General features: G+C 38.8%; 1 protein-coding gene across 3 annotated transcripts in view; it reads right to left on the bottom strand.

The window, feature by feature from the left end:
• Positions 1-3,863: 3,863 nt before the first annotated feature.
• Positions 3,864-12,496, bottom strand: part of trpc4a (transient receptor potential cation channel, subfamily C, member 4a) — a 29,560-nt gene continuing 20,927 nt past the window's right edge. For all 3 annotated transcript variants that reach the window (XM_085420735.1, XM_085420733.1, XM_085420734.1), the window contains 9 exons: positions 10,480-10,825; positions 9,047-9,186; positions 8,756-8,956; positions 8,520-8,641; positions 7,992-8,187; positions 7,704-7,895; positions 6,542-6,583; positions 6,036-6,125; positions 3,864-5,452 (listed from right to left, as the gene is read on the bottom strand). In XM_085420735.1, coding sequence (XP_085276861.1) covers positions 4,772-5,452; positions 6,036-6,125; positions 6,542-6,583; positions 7,704-7,895; positions 7,992-8,187; positions 8,520-8,641; positions 8,756-8,956; positions 9,047-9,186; positions 10,480-10,825 — 2,010 coding nt within the window. In that variant the 3' untranslated portion in view covers positions 3,864-4,771. The remainder of the gene's footprint in view (positions 5,453-6,035; positions 6,126-6,541; positions 6,584-7,703; positions 7,896-7,991; positions 8,188-8,519; positions 8,642-8,755; positions 8,957-9,046; positions 9,187-10,479; positions 10,826-12,496) is intronic.

Genomic DNA, 12,496 nt, shown 5'->3' with positions numbered 1-12,496 from the left:
TCACACCTCCCCTGGGACCCCACTGTTCTCCCCTTTAACTTTTATCACATTGATTCATCGTTTCCATCAACGTCCCGTGAACTCCCTTTTGCGCTCCTCTTCTCCCATCATCCTCCTTGCTGTCATGTTCATCATTATCAGCTCAACTTTTTCCCTTCAGCTGTCTCTGTCTCCCACATTGAAGCCAGATCTGACACAGCTTCAAAGAATAAATTAATCATGAATACAGGCTTTCCGGACATCCTCGTGTACAGTCTTGACTTTTCGACAGGTGTGCTTCACACTTTACACATGCAGGTCGAGACAACTCAGACAAGGCTGATTTATTGGACCAAGAGCCATTTCTTTCATTGCTGTTGTTTGAAAACGGATACGCCAAGAGTGCGTGTTTTATTCTTTTACAGTAAATATAGTAAAGTAAGAGAGGGGGTTAAGGTTAGGGGTTAGGGGGTTAGGGATTGGGATGAGAACTATGTTTTAAAAACAAAGGTTAAGACAGCTTTGCTCTGAAACTGCAAATATGTACTCGCTCTTATGAACTCACACAACCTCTGTCTTTCCATGAATGACAGATGAACAGTCTCCAAGAGTCTCCTGACTTTGGAAACATCTTTCTGTCTTTGAGTCCGCTGTTTTTGAAATTTTGCTGTAATTGTAATTGTATTTTAATATTAACAGGTTATCCTCTAAAATCGATAAATGAAGCTCATGTGTATCTATAGCAGTTCTTTATACAGTAAGTATAGTGCTTGGATTTGTCACTCTACCTTCTTCAGGAATCACAGCAGGAAATTTGTGCTATGTATGACGTCTCCCCCTACTGGGAATTATTTGTCAGTACAGTCATATGTAAGGACAGGGACTTACATAAAACCTTTCACAACGTCATACATTTTTATTAGTAAGTTTTGACTAGGTAGTAAATGTTAGACTTTGAGTGTTGAAGAGCGGGCCACAATTTCCAAGGAGCCAGCACAGCCTTTACTCTAATAAATCTAACAGAACCCTGAGTGTGCGAACATTTATAACCACTGGCAAGCTTTGCAGTTTGGTCCTTAGGTTGCTAGATCCTTGAACATATGTTTTTTTTTTTTTGTGGGTTAGGTAAATTGCTCCTATTATATATATAGTTTTTTCTTATAATTAAATAAAATGGTCAAAATGTTTCTATTTATTAATTCTTTATCAATTATTTCCTTGAGAAAACAAATCACACTCAATTTTAAATGTAAAAGACTTTTCAGGTTATTTAGGTCATATTTAAAAGTCACATCAGTGCTCTTAACCACGAGTATGCTACTGTATAAGACTTCAGCAGTTAAAACACGTAATTGTGAGTCATTTAAATATGCAATGATAGGAGATATCTATTCATGTGTTTCTGTGTCTGTGACAGCTTGGTTCAATCAAGTTGGAAGATCTATCATAAGCCCAGGAGCATTTCAGTACAGCCTTTTGATCCCACATGGAGCAAAATTTCATCAGCTGCTGAATATTTCATTTCCTTTTCACTTGCTCGGTCACTTGTTCACTGAAATTAGAAATTAGAGGCCAAGCAGCACAAATAGGAAAGCAACAGAAAGTTCAGAGAAAACAAAAAATATCCAGTCTGTGGGGAAACATATGCGGCAGCTGATGAAATTTTAAATAATTTCATAGTTTTACAGAAATTGTAAAAGTTTTGAACTGTGTTTTTATGATGCAGACAGTGCATACTATAGTTACTGTTACATTGTGTAGAGCACAGGTTTTCTATTAATTACAGTGCTTAAACCCCATTTCTCCACTTTTTGTACAAGTGTATAATCACTGTAATACATGTTCACACTCATGATGTTCTTAGGAGCAGAAGAGATGTTAAAGTGGAGCAAAAATGTTGCCAAATTAGCCCTTGCAGTGTGTGGTTTTGGGAAACTGATTGTGAACTAATGGAAATGACATTTCATGACAACTGTTGCTGAGGCAAAAAGAGAAAAACATGAAAGGAGTTCTGTACAGTACTTTAGCTCACCTTATGTGACATCTGTTCCAGGAAGTCACGTGTTTTAACCACCAGTACATGACAATACAGCAGTAGTGTTTGGTCTGTTCACGCTGTTGACAGGGTGATAAACTTCATAAACTTAATCACATTAAGAATAACTACTATTACTACTACTACAGGCTTAGCTGGCAATGTACTGCCGAGGTGCTACCAGCTTTGAAAATTATTTCAGCGGAAATAAGCACAAAAACATCTTAGGTAGTGTTTCACTTGGAAACTTTAAGTAAGACTATAACTTAACAGTTTAGCACTTTAGTTTAACAATACCTAAAGTTGTCTTGTTTTTGTGTGTGCCAGGGAACCACTTCAAATTTGATATTGATATCACAACCAAATAAAAAGAGGCCCAGTAGCACTGATATCAATACTTTCAACTTCTTTGTTCTTCTGAGATGAATCATCACAAATTTGGAATTTCTGAAGACATTTTAATGGCCATTAAATCACTGTGATTTTTGTTTTCCAAAATAATGAGTTTACACAGCAAATCACCCTCTTTAGAGCTTTTCATGTATTTTGAAACTAGGTTGTTGTTTTTTTTTGAAGACCTGTAATGTAAATGTGTGTCTCTAATGCGCCCCTACGGGGTGACCGTGGCTCAGGGGGTTGGGAAGCGCATCTGTAACCGGAAGGTCGCCGGTTTGATCCCCGGGCTCTCTGTCCTGGTTGTTGTGTCCTTGGGCAAGACACTTTACCCTACTGGCAGAGGGGCCGATGGTGTAATATGGCAGCCTCGCTTCTGTCAGTCTGCCCCAGTGCAGCTGTGGCTACAACTGTAGCTTGCCTCCACCAGTGTGTGAATGTGAGAGTGAATGAATAATGGCATTGTAAAGCGCTATGGATGTCTTGAAAAGCGCTATATAAATCCAATCCATTATTATTCTCTTAAGGTGCTTCTTCTGTAGTTCAAATGTGCTATAGCCTATAACACAGACGTGACAGCCAACACAAAAAGTAGTATACGTTTGAAGTATATTTTTTCATTTACAAAAAAACACACAATCAATTTAACAGAGTGGATTAGATACTGAACTTAGAGGATAGAAACAACATATCAATCCTATCATGCTAGTACTGATCCGATACAAATACCAGCATTGGTATTGATACTAATGATATTTGGATCAATGTGCTCACCCTTACAGAGAAAAGGCATGGTATTGCTAATACCAGTGATATCACAATAGTTTTATATGAATTTATACTAGTATTATCACTGATGGTATGACAAAGCACTACTTGAAACCCACCTCTACTCTGCAAACAGTATATGGTGAGCTGAAGGCCCACATCCATTTAAGGAACTGATTTTCAGATAGTGTTCATCTGAATGTAGATAGTAAGGAGATACATGATATGCCCATTTTTTGGCTACTAGCTCTTTGAAAGTCACAAAAATACTACTTCGTGGCTGCCAAACTATATTATCTTTGCCATTTGTCAAAAATACAGAAAATCCACAAAAAATGACAAAAATTATGTGTTTAAAAAAAATTAATTAAAAAAAAAAAAAGCCAGGCTGCTAGTAACAAAGTAACAAAGCCTAAAGACACGCCTCAAGAGTAAAATAGACCATTTGGTGATGCTTGTCTGACTCCTTTAAATAGAAAGGTATTGTGTGACCCAATTAAAAAAAATATCAGTTTGCATAACAACTATTAACCATTTCATTATTTTTATACATATGCATTTGTTTCAGCATAACCTCATAATCTACTATGAAGATATACAGTTAACTTTTGACAGTATCAGTTACTGTGTTTATGCCTGTCTGGGATTTGCAATGAACAAAAGAGGAGACAGGAAATTAAGAGTGTATTTCTATATTTATTCTTGATTTATGTTTCAGTTTCTATAATGCCATTCATTCGAACTAACATGACATCTTAAACTAACAGTTAAAAACAGCAGATCTGTTCAAAATAATGAGTTTATTCTTGAGTGACAAAACTTGAATAATACGTTGCTTTAAATAATTTATCGGCTGTGTTCATAATGTCTATCTCAGATAGTTTGGCCACGCCCTACTTTACAGAAAATACTTGGGATGAACTGTCAGCGCTGAATTTACAGTCGGCCTAATCAGTGTGATGAGAATCATGATCCACAGTTCTTGCATAGAAAACTTTGACAGAATTGCTGTTGCAATGATCAGAGTTTGAGCGATCTTTGAAAAAACTGTATGCCATTTTAAAGTGTGTAAAGTGCAGAAACAGACAGAGTAAGGCAGAAAGTCACGTCTAAAACAGAACACATCTATTGCTCTAATAAGATACTGATGGGGAGAGTTAAATGTTCATGGGTAGAGGGGAAAAAAAAGAGGTAGAGAGAGACGGTTATATGGTAACCAACAGGACAATTTGAACTGAAATGCACATATCAGCTGGGAGAAAAAGCTTTTTTCTTTCAGGAAATCATTATTGTCCAATCACCTCTGGGGTCTTAAAACGAAATATAGTAATCCTTAAATGTGATTCCTCGTAATGCTTACACGGAGCTTCGAACAATGTTGCTGCATTTCCACTGCTAATATAACAGCGTTTAAAACAGTTAAACCAAAGGCCTCCCTGAGTCTCCAAAGATCAAAGCTGATCATAAGTTTAGTAATAACTGGAAAAGTTCGACTCATGTTCACAATTCTCACTCGAGGCTCACGTTGATTGTCAGTCTCTCTGTCTTCAATCCAGCATTACTGGGCCTGTAGTTCTGATCACATCGCATCACATCTTAGGCATCGTCTTTGTATGAGCCAGACATACATTCATCAGCTACTGAGTCAGTACAGGTTAAATCCTTGTCTCTTTCCTCGGTTTCTCTTTCTTCACACTGGTCCAAGCATTTTTTGCTGTTCGACTCCTCCTTAATTTCCTCGACTTCTTCCTTCTTTTTTGTTTCCAGGAGTTTCCTCTCACTCTTTTCTCCAGCGATATGTTCCTCTAAGTCTGAGTCCCCACACTCCCCTGCTTCTTCTGACAAAGAGTACATCTCCCTCGAGCTTTCTGCTGCGCTTGATGAGGCTTCTTTGTTGCCCCTTTGGTGTTTCTGAAACAAACCAAAGTCAGATACATCTTTGGAGTTGCTTCTCCTCTGGCTTGACATTTCACCAGAGCTCTCATCAGAGACCAGGGACATGAATCCATTAGGTAGACCATTGGAGGCTTCAGGTGGCCTGGGTGCAGCTGTTGAACTGCCCAGCTTGAGGATGGATGTAGCGATTTTGAATCGATTAAATTTGCTTTTCATCTGGGTGCTCTGTGGGCAAGCAGAGACCTTGAGTGAGGAATTAGGGTACGCAAGGCTGGATTCCACTGAGCTGCCACTGGCCTTTGCCACATTTAAAGCTGACTTTCCTGTCTTCATCATTCCCATCACCTCATAACGGAAACTGGAGATATCTTGTTTCAGCTCCTAAAAAACAAAGAGCAGCTTGACTGTGAAATTTATAACTACTAGCTGTTGGTATCAGCAAAAACTGAGCTGTATTGATTTAGCTAAAAAAGCTATCTAGCTAGCTTTGTAACTAGTTAGCTAACTAGTTAGCTAGCTAGCTTTGACTCAAAAACAGTTATGAGACAAAGCAACACTATGTCTCTAAATGCCTGTAGTCTAGACTAATAATTGATGCATTATTTATCTTTGTATGATCATGGTTATGTCTGTTAAACTAAGAAAAACAGTCACAATGCCCTTCAAATACCTTTGAACTATGATGAAAATCTGGATTAGTGAGCACTTAAACCATCTCCTCATACATCCACATATATATTGTCTTATCATCATTATCTTGTCAGAAGATGACTGTTATTAGTTTGTCTGATGACTTCCTTAAAGGATTTGCATTAACAGTCAACGCATTACAATAATGGAAAAAAAGATTAAATATAACCAAAATGCAAAAGAAAAATATACAAACATGATGATAAATAACATAACATGAATGTATAATGAATGAATGAATAACATGAATGTCATATTCATTCAAGAAGACTACCTTGAAGTTGTCTTCAGTCAAGCCTTCCTCTGTCTTGGCATCTCGAATCATGGCAGCCACATAACGTTTCACCAGGTTCCTCAGTACCTCCTACAATAATTAAAAAAAAATCTTGAACACAAAAGATCTGAAACTTTATTCAATACAAACTTCAAATGAATGAGACAGGAAACAGACAAATGTGCTCCTCTACAATGAAAAGTGATTTAAATCCTACTGAGTTCAGTTGTTTGGCTGATTTTGTGAAACATCATAAAAGCTTTTTATGGAACGTCCGCTTCAGGGTGTCAGCCCTGCGTTGAACCTGCCCTGTGTGTATCCACCTCTCACCCTTTGACCCCCACCTCCCCTCCCCCCTTTTGTAAAAGTAATTAAGAAAATGAACAGATGAAAACTGAGTGCTGGAAACCTAAAAAGGCCAATTTGTGTCTGCCGCACACACTTACACAGACAGTGGTGAGAGACTGTAATTATTTTCAGCTTGCTTTCAAAGAGACTGCACTTACCTGGTACTGATGGTTTATCCTCAGGTTCTCTGCAGCTCGCCTCTACACAGACATCAGATGCCAGAGGTTGGTTAGAGAAAGAGTGGGAGATGAGTTAAAAAAAAACAAACCTAAAACATATTTTGTTTTTCTTCACAGTATCACACTTTTCTGTAAACTCTGCTATCTGTGAGGCTCGATATGTGTGTCTCCTGAGTGCTGCACCATCAAACACGAAAAAGTTTCCCTCTAAAATTAGGCTGCAATAAAGTGGAAATTCTACTTTCTACAGAAACTAACACTTATTTCACTGGGTTATTTCGTTTAGTGTCATACAAGACAAAGCAGAGCAGCAAATCTTGACTCTCTCTTATAAGTAAAGTTGCCTGATTATTTTTTAAATAAAATTCAGCTCAAGTCATGGAAATTCAGCTCTCAATCACCGCTATTATGCCTGGTCATATCAGGAAGCACTCTGGAAGCCATTCCTATACAACTCCAGACTTCAACATTATGAGTTCAAACAACTTTGTTTGTATAAGTACAAGTTACTCTCCACAGTAAAGCATATTTTACATCCATGGACCGAGAGGGTCCAAGAAAGATGTCCCTGCTCCAAAACTAAGACTTTCACCTTTGCCAGAAAGTTTTATGGTCAGGTGCAACAAACATTGAGCTTGTCACAAGAGGTACAAGTATGTCTGGAGGAGTGAAGGTAAGGCTTTCAAACCTAAGAACACTGTACCAGGCAAAAAGCGTGGTGACAGCATCATGCTCTGGGGCTGTTTTGCTACTCGTGGTACTGGTAATTGTACAAAGTGGGTGGAACAATGAAGGTGGAGAACCTCCAAATTTTACAATTACACGTAAAATCAGCAACTAGAATGTTGAAACTTGTACAATTGGGTTTTCCAACCAGACAATGATCCAAACACACATCAACTGGTTTTGGAGTTGATAAAACCTTGAATGGCCTTTGTAAAGTCATAAACCTCCAACCACAACTTATTTACAAAATATGAATTAGTATAACTGAATTTCTCAGTTATAAGTTAAAAAGATAACAGCAATAAAATCTTTCAGCTTATTATTCCTTATGTTCATTTTTTAAACCAACCAACCAACCCCCCTTTTCTCTCTCTGTATGTGAAAACCATACAAACACATTTGACACCAGCCTTACCCCAAGGGTACCAATGGTGTCAGGGCGCTTGGAGCTTGTCCTCCACACCTGCTTCTTGATCCAGCACATGAGGTACCAGAATGATTTGGGGCTGGGGATGATGTTGAAAGGAGCTGGCAGAGTACCCCCTTCTTCAAAATAACTCATCCACAGTTTTGTCCTTGCAAATTTCCACTCAATGTCTGCATGGTCCTGAAATCAGATTGAGGTATATTTGATAAGAATGAATGTTTTGGTTGAACTGTTACACTTACATGACTGTTTGCAGTGTTTTTGATTAGTGCTCACAGCAATGTGCTGGTAGGAGTTGTTCATCATAGCTATGAGCATGTTGAGGAGGACCACCAATGAAATGATGTTGTAGGCCCCGAACATGTTGGCACCGACAAATTCAGTGAACTGGTGGTCAGCATCCACATTGGTCACATACAGGCTGATCAAACCAAAGATAGACCAGAAAAGAGACTGCAGGGTCTCAAATAATCTGCAAGACAACGTATGCGATGTAAGCCAAATTTGCTAAACAGTACAGATACATGCAGTAAATAAAATGTGTCCTTGCTAGTTGAAAATGTATTCAGTTGCAGGATGGTTTAAAAAAGACTGAAGGAACCCTTCACTTAGTGTTAATGAGATTCTGCTAATACACCAGCTTTTCTTAGCAACTGAAAATTTGACTGAGTTCCCACATTTTGTAACAAGTAACAGCGATATACACGAACGCACAGCTCTCTGATTCTTTGACACTCTCTCTCACACACAAGATCACACATTCACACTACTCGAGCAAGCAAGACAGGATTCATGCAAACTCACGTGGAGAAAGCGTTATTCTGATGCACACATCGGATGCCCTTACACTTTCCTTTCTCATCTGAAGCCTTAGTGTCATAGTAAAAGTACAGCTGGTTCAGGCCATTAGCGAAGGCGAGCAGAACCTGAAAAGAAATGCAGCGTGTGGGCGAAATTATGTAACTTCATTCACTACTTCTGTCACATATAATTTACTGTTCCACTTCTTGTCTTTGTTCTGCTCGTGCGCAAACATTTACCAGGCAGTAGATGAAGAGGAACTTCAGGATGTCGAGCAACATTCGCCCCAGAGAAATCTGCAGTGGCCCCAGGTGAGAGTTGGCCGTGAACAGTGAAATGAGGCGCAGGGAACTGAAAATGTTTGCAATGGCAAACACTGCTTCAGCAACTAGTGTCGGGTGCCACATTTCCCACTGGTTTCTGGGTTTACTTCCGCTGTACTGGATGAGCAAAAAAAGAAAAAGAAAAGATAACTTGAGCATAAAGAAAGGTCACAGCCTGTTTAGTCTATTGTCAACACTAGTGGTTACCTTAGTATAGGCTACAATCTTCAGGGAGATAGTGGCCAAGTACAGAGAGTTCATGACAAAGTCCATCAGGTTCCACCAGTCATGAACATAGTCTTGAAAACCACCATCCCACATTTGCTTGATCTCTGCCCAGATGAATCCTAGAAATTAGATTATAGAAAAACAGAGCATGTGTCCAGTATTAGCATTTTATATGATTGCATATTATTTTAAAAAATTGAGGACTGTAAAGATAAAAATACTCCTTATGTTCTCTTCAATCTGCAGCTACTGTAGCACCCCTGACTCAGGCTGGCTATTTTATTGACATGCCCTTTGAGGAGATGTGAGCTACTGTACATTAGCAAACAAACATGTCTACCAAATTTCATTATCACAGTTTACAATGTTCCCATGTTGACATTTACAGGCTGGCTCGAACACATGATGAAAGAGAGCTAAGGCTGCGGTAAATGCCATTCAATTTTGTATTTGATTATAAACCAAAGTACTGAACAGCTTAAAAAATCAAAAAAGCATTTTCACAATTCTACTTGACGGACACCCTCAGTCTCATGATATTTCAATGGATGCAACTGTCATTATTTTATCTGGATAAATAGAGGATGGAAGTCCCACTGAGATTAAAAATCTCCCTTTCAATGGACACATGGTATTTAACTCAAAACTAAAGAAAAGTAAGTTAACCTCATGGCAGTGCAGGAAAAGAAAAAAAAAAAACAATCAGGAAGAATAATACATTATGCCTGAACTACAAACAGTTGATCAAAAAGCTACTTTCAGCTACTTCCTTATTCAGAAGCGGTCGCCACAGTGGGCATCTCTGCATGTTTGACTTGGCAGATTTTTTTGTGCTGGACACCCTTTCCAATACAACCCCCATTGGATTTGTTGGCTGTTGTTGAAGAGATTATTTTGGACCAAAGGTGATGGAAGGACTAAAGTCAATGCCTAAAGTCATGTTGGTAGCATGGCTAAAAAGTAAATAGTAAAAACTGTGGAGGGCAGAAAAGCATGTCAACAAGAAGCACTTAGTCACTGAGCTCAAAATCTGCTGCGATGCCCGAGGCAGGATGAAAAAATAACATTTTTATAGGCTTAATGTTCATTCAGCACTTTGATCCAGTTCTACTTTGTGTAGTATTTGGAGTCGATCAGCAACGAAAGAAAAATCACTTGTTCCCATTAACAATTGTAAAGTTTGGAAGTTTGGAAAGTTTGGATTTGACTTTTCCATAGAAACATCAGCTGAGGTGTATGGTTGTCATAGCAAGAGTAATTTAAACCCAATATTTAAAGATTTAGTGACATTAACTGACCACAAATAAGCTCTCTACTTTTTTACCTTCAGCAATTCACCAGTACATTCACCATCAGTACACTATCAAACAGTATAATCATCCTAATGCAGAGTACAAAACCACTGTACTCACCCAGTACCCAGGGCAGGATCATCCACTCCACAGCGGTGGGTGGAGGGCCCTGCCTGTCCTGCCTGTTCTGCTCCGTGATAACAATGTGCTGGGAGGCGAGGAGCAGCAGGAACAGAAAGGTCAGGTAGGACGCCGTGTGGCAGATGAACTTGATGAAGGGCTTGCGGATGAAGAGGCCATAGCGACTCTTGGGAGCGATGAGGTAGCAGAGAGCAAACACAGGGAAGAGGAGACCTATGAAGACACAGGTGACAAACTTTCCCGCCCAGTGACGCCGCCTCCAGCCAGGGAACTCATCATACCAGCGTGATGCCAAAAGCTGCTGACAGTTGGGCTGAGCTACAAACTTAAAGGGGGGATATAAGAAGGGATGGGGAGAGGTTTAAATGTTTCATCTATGCTGTTTGATTTTTTGTTTTTAAATGGCTCAAAATAACTTTTATTACATTAGCTGTGTATAGCAGGCATATAGGCCTGCTTGGAAAAATCATCCTCAGCCTAAGACTATTTAAAGGTTTTACACCGACCATCATGCCCTTGTGTCAGTATCCTGGAATTAGTACCTGCAGCAAGCTTCAGTTAACGGAATACAAAAGACTGAGTAGGATGTGTTGGTGGTGTAGAAAATTGAAGGGTTATCATGTACACGCATGAGTATTTTAGACTGAAAAACATATTGGCTGTCTTACAGAAACAAAGGTGGCTTTAAGCAGGCAGGTGGGCCATCTCAAATATTTCTACATGTTTAAAAAAGAATGACTGCATAGGATTTTTCTGAGATTTTCTTAAAGCCCTGGTCTGAATATGATTGGAACTTAATTTAAAGACAAATACCTAACGTGACTGTGAATGCATGTGAGTGAGCAGAAATAAAATGTTCAGTAACGCTAAAATAGCGATGCATCAGAAAAGCAGATTAGCTTCAGTGCTTCTCGCCTGAGTGTAGGTATATGGAGGCATACCCGGTTAAAGCAAAACAAATTCTGCTACAAATGAGGGTTACATTATGAGCATGCATGCATATGCAAGCAAATTATGCAGGAGCACACAATGCTGTGAAAAATCCTGATGAGCTTCCATATCAGTATATCAAGTGTTGACCAGCACCGGCGGGTGCCAATTCACCAACTCTGCAGCCTCGTTTCCATGGGAACCACAGATCCTTATCTGTGTTGGGGTCTGAAGCAGAATGGCTCATATTTCCATACTTCAACTACAGTTTTACCTGAAAATGTGAGAGGAAATGCAGAGCAGAAGGATAGAAAGGGCTGAATTTTATGGATGAGAGGAGAAGAAGAAGTGGTTTACTCGTTTTTTCTTCTTCTTTTTTTTTTTAACCAAATTTGAGAGCGGGATAAAGAGAAAGGGAAGACTGAATGAATGTGTGTGAGAGACAACGACACTGTATTTGAAGAATAAAGAGAAGAAAAAGTCCCAACTTTTTCTTTTCAGATGATTTCTTTGAGCACGGGCCTTACTGCAGTGAACCCATGGGTGCAGACTGAAGTAAAATAGAAATAGTAATAATGATAAAAAATAGAAAGTCTTAAATTCTACCACAGCTATAAATATAATTTACCACTATTTAAAAACCGCTTTTGTCACTTATTCATCAAACCTGCGTCATTTCAGGTCTTTAAAGTTCTGAGTGTTCCATTTATAAACAGAGGAATTTATTTTTAACTTGCATCTTTAATTAAACATCAGAACCTTAATCCTGATTAAGAACTGTAAACACTATTTCCTTGGGCTTCTTGACGTGTTGCGATAATCAGCACGATACATTAAACACTGGCAGTGATGGCGAGGCAGGAAATTATGCTAATTAACATGATATATAGGAAATCAATGTGAGTATTTACTCAACACGTGGGCTGAAATTAGAAAGTAATAAATGCCTGAGATTGAATTAAATTGTCTGGTATAAACTAAAAGACTGCGTTCTAAGTAAGATGTTGCTGGCTATTTTATTTAAGAGCCAGGTTAAAAGAACAGGTTTTATTCTCTACAGAAAATC

Source organism: Rhamphochromis longiceps, linkage group LG10 (genome assembly GCF_057381845.1).
Source record: "Rhamphochromis longiceps isolate RC_006_pf linkage group LG10, R_longiceps_female_GT1.1, whole genome shotgun sequence".
Classification (NCBI taxonomy): domain Eukaryota; kingdom Metazoa; phylum Chordata; class Actinopteri; order Cichliformes; family Cichlidae; genus Rhamphochromis; species Rhamphochromis longiceps.
This window is presented reverse-complemented; position numbering and strand designations above follow the sequence as displayed.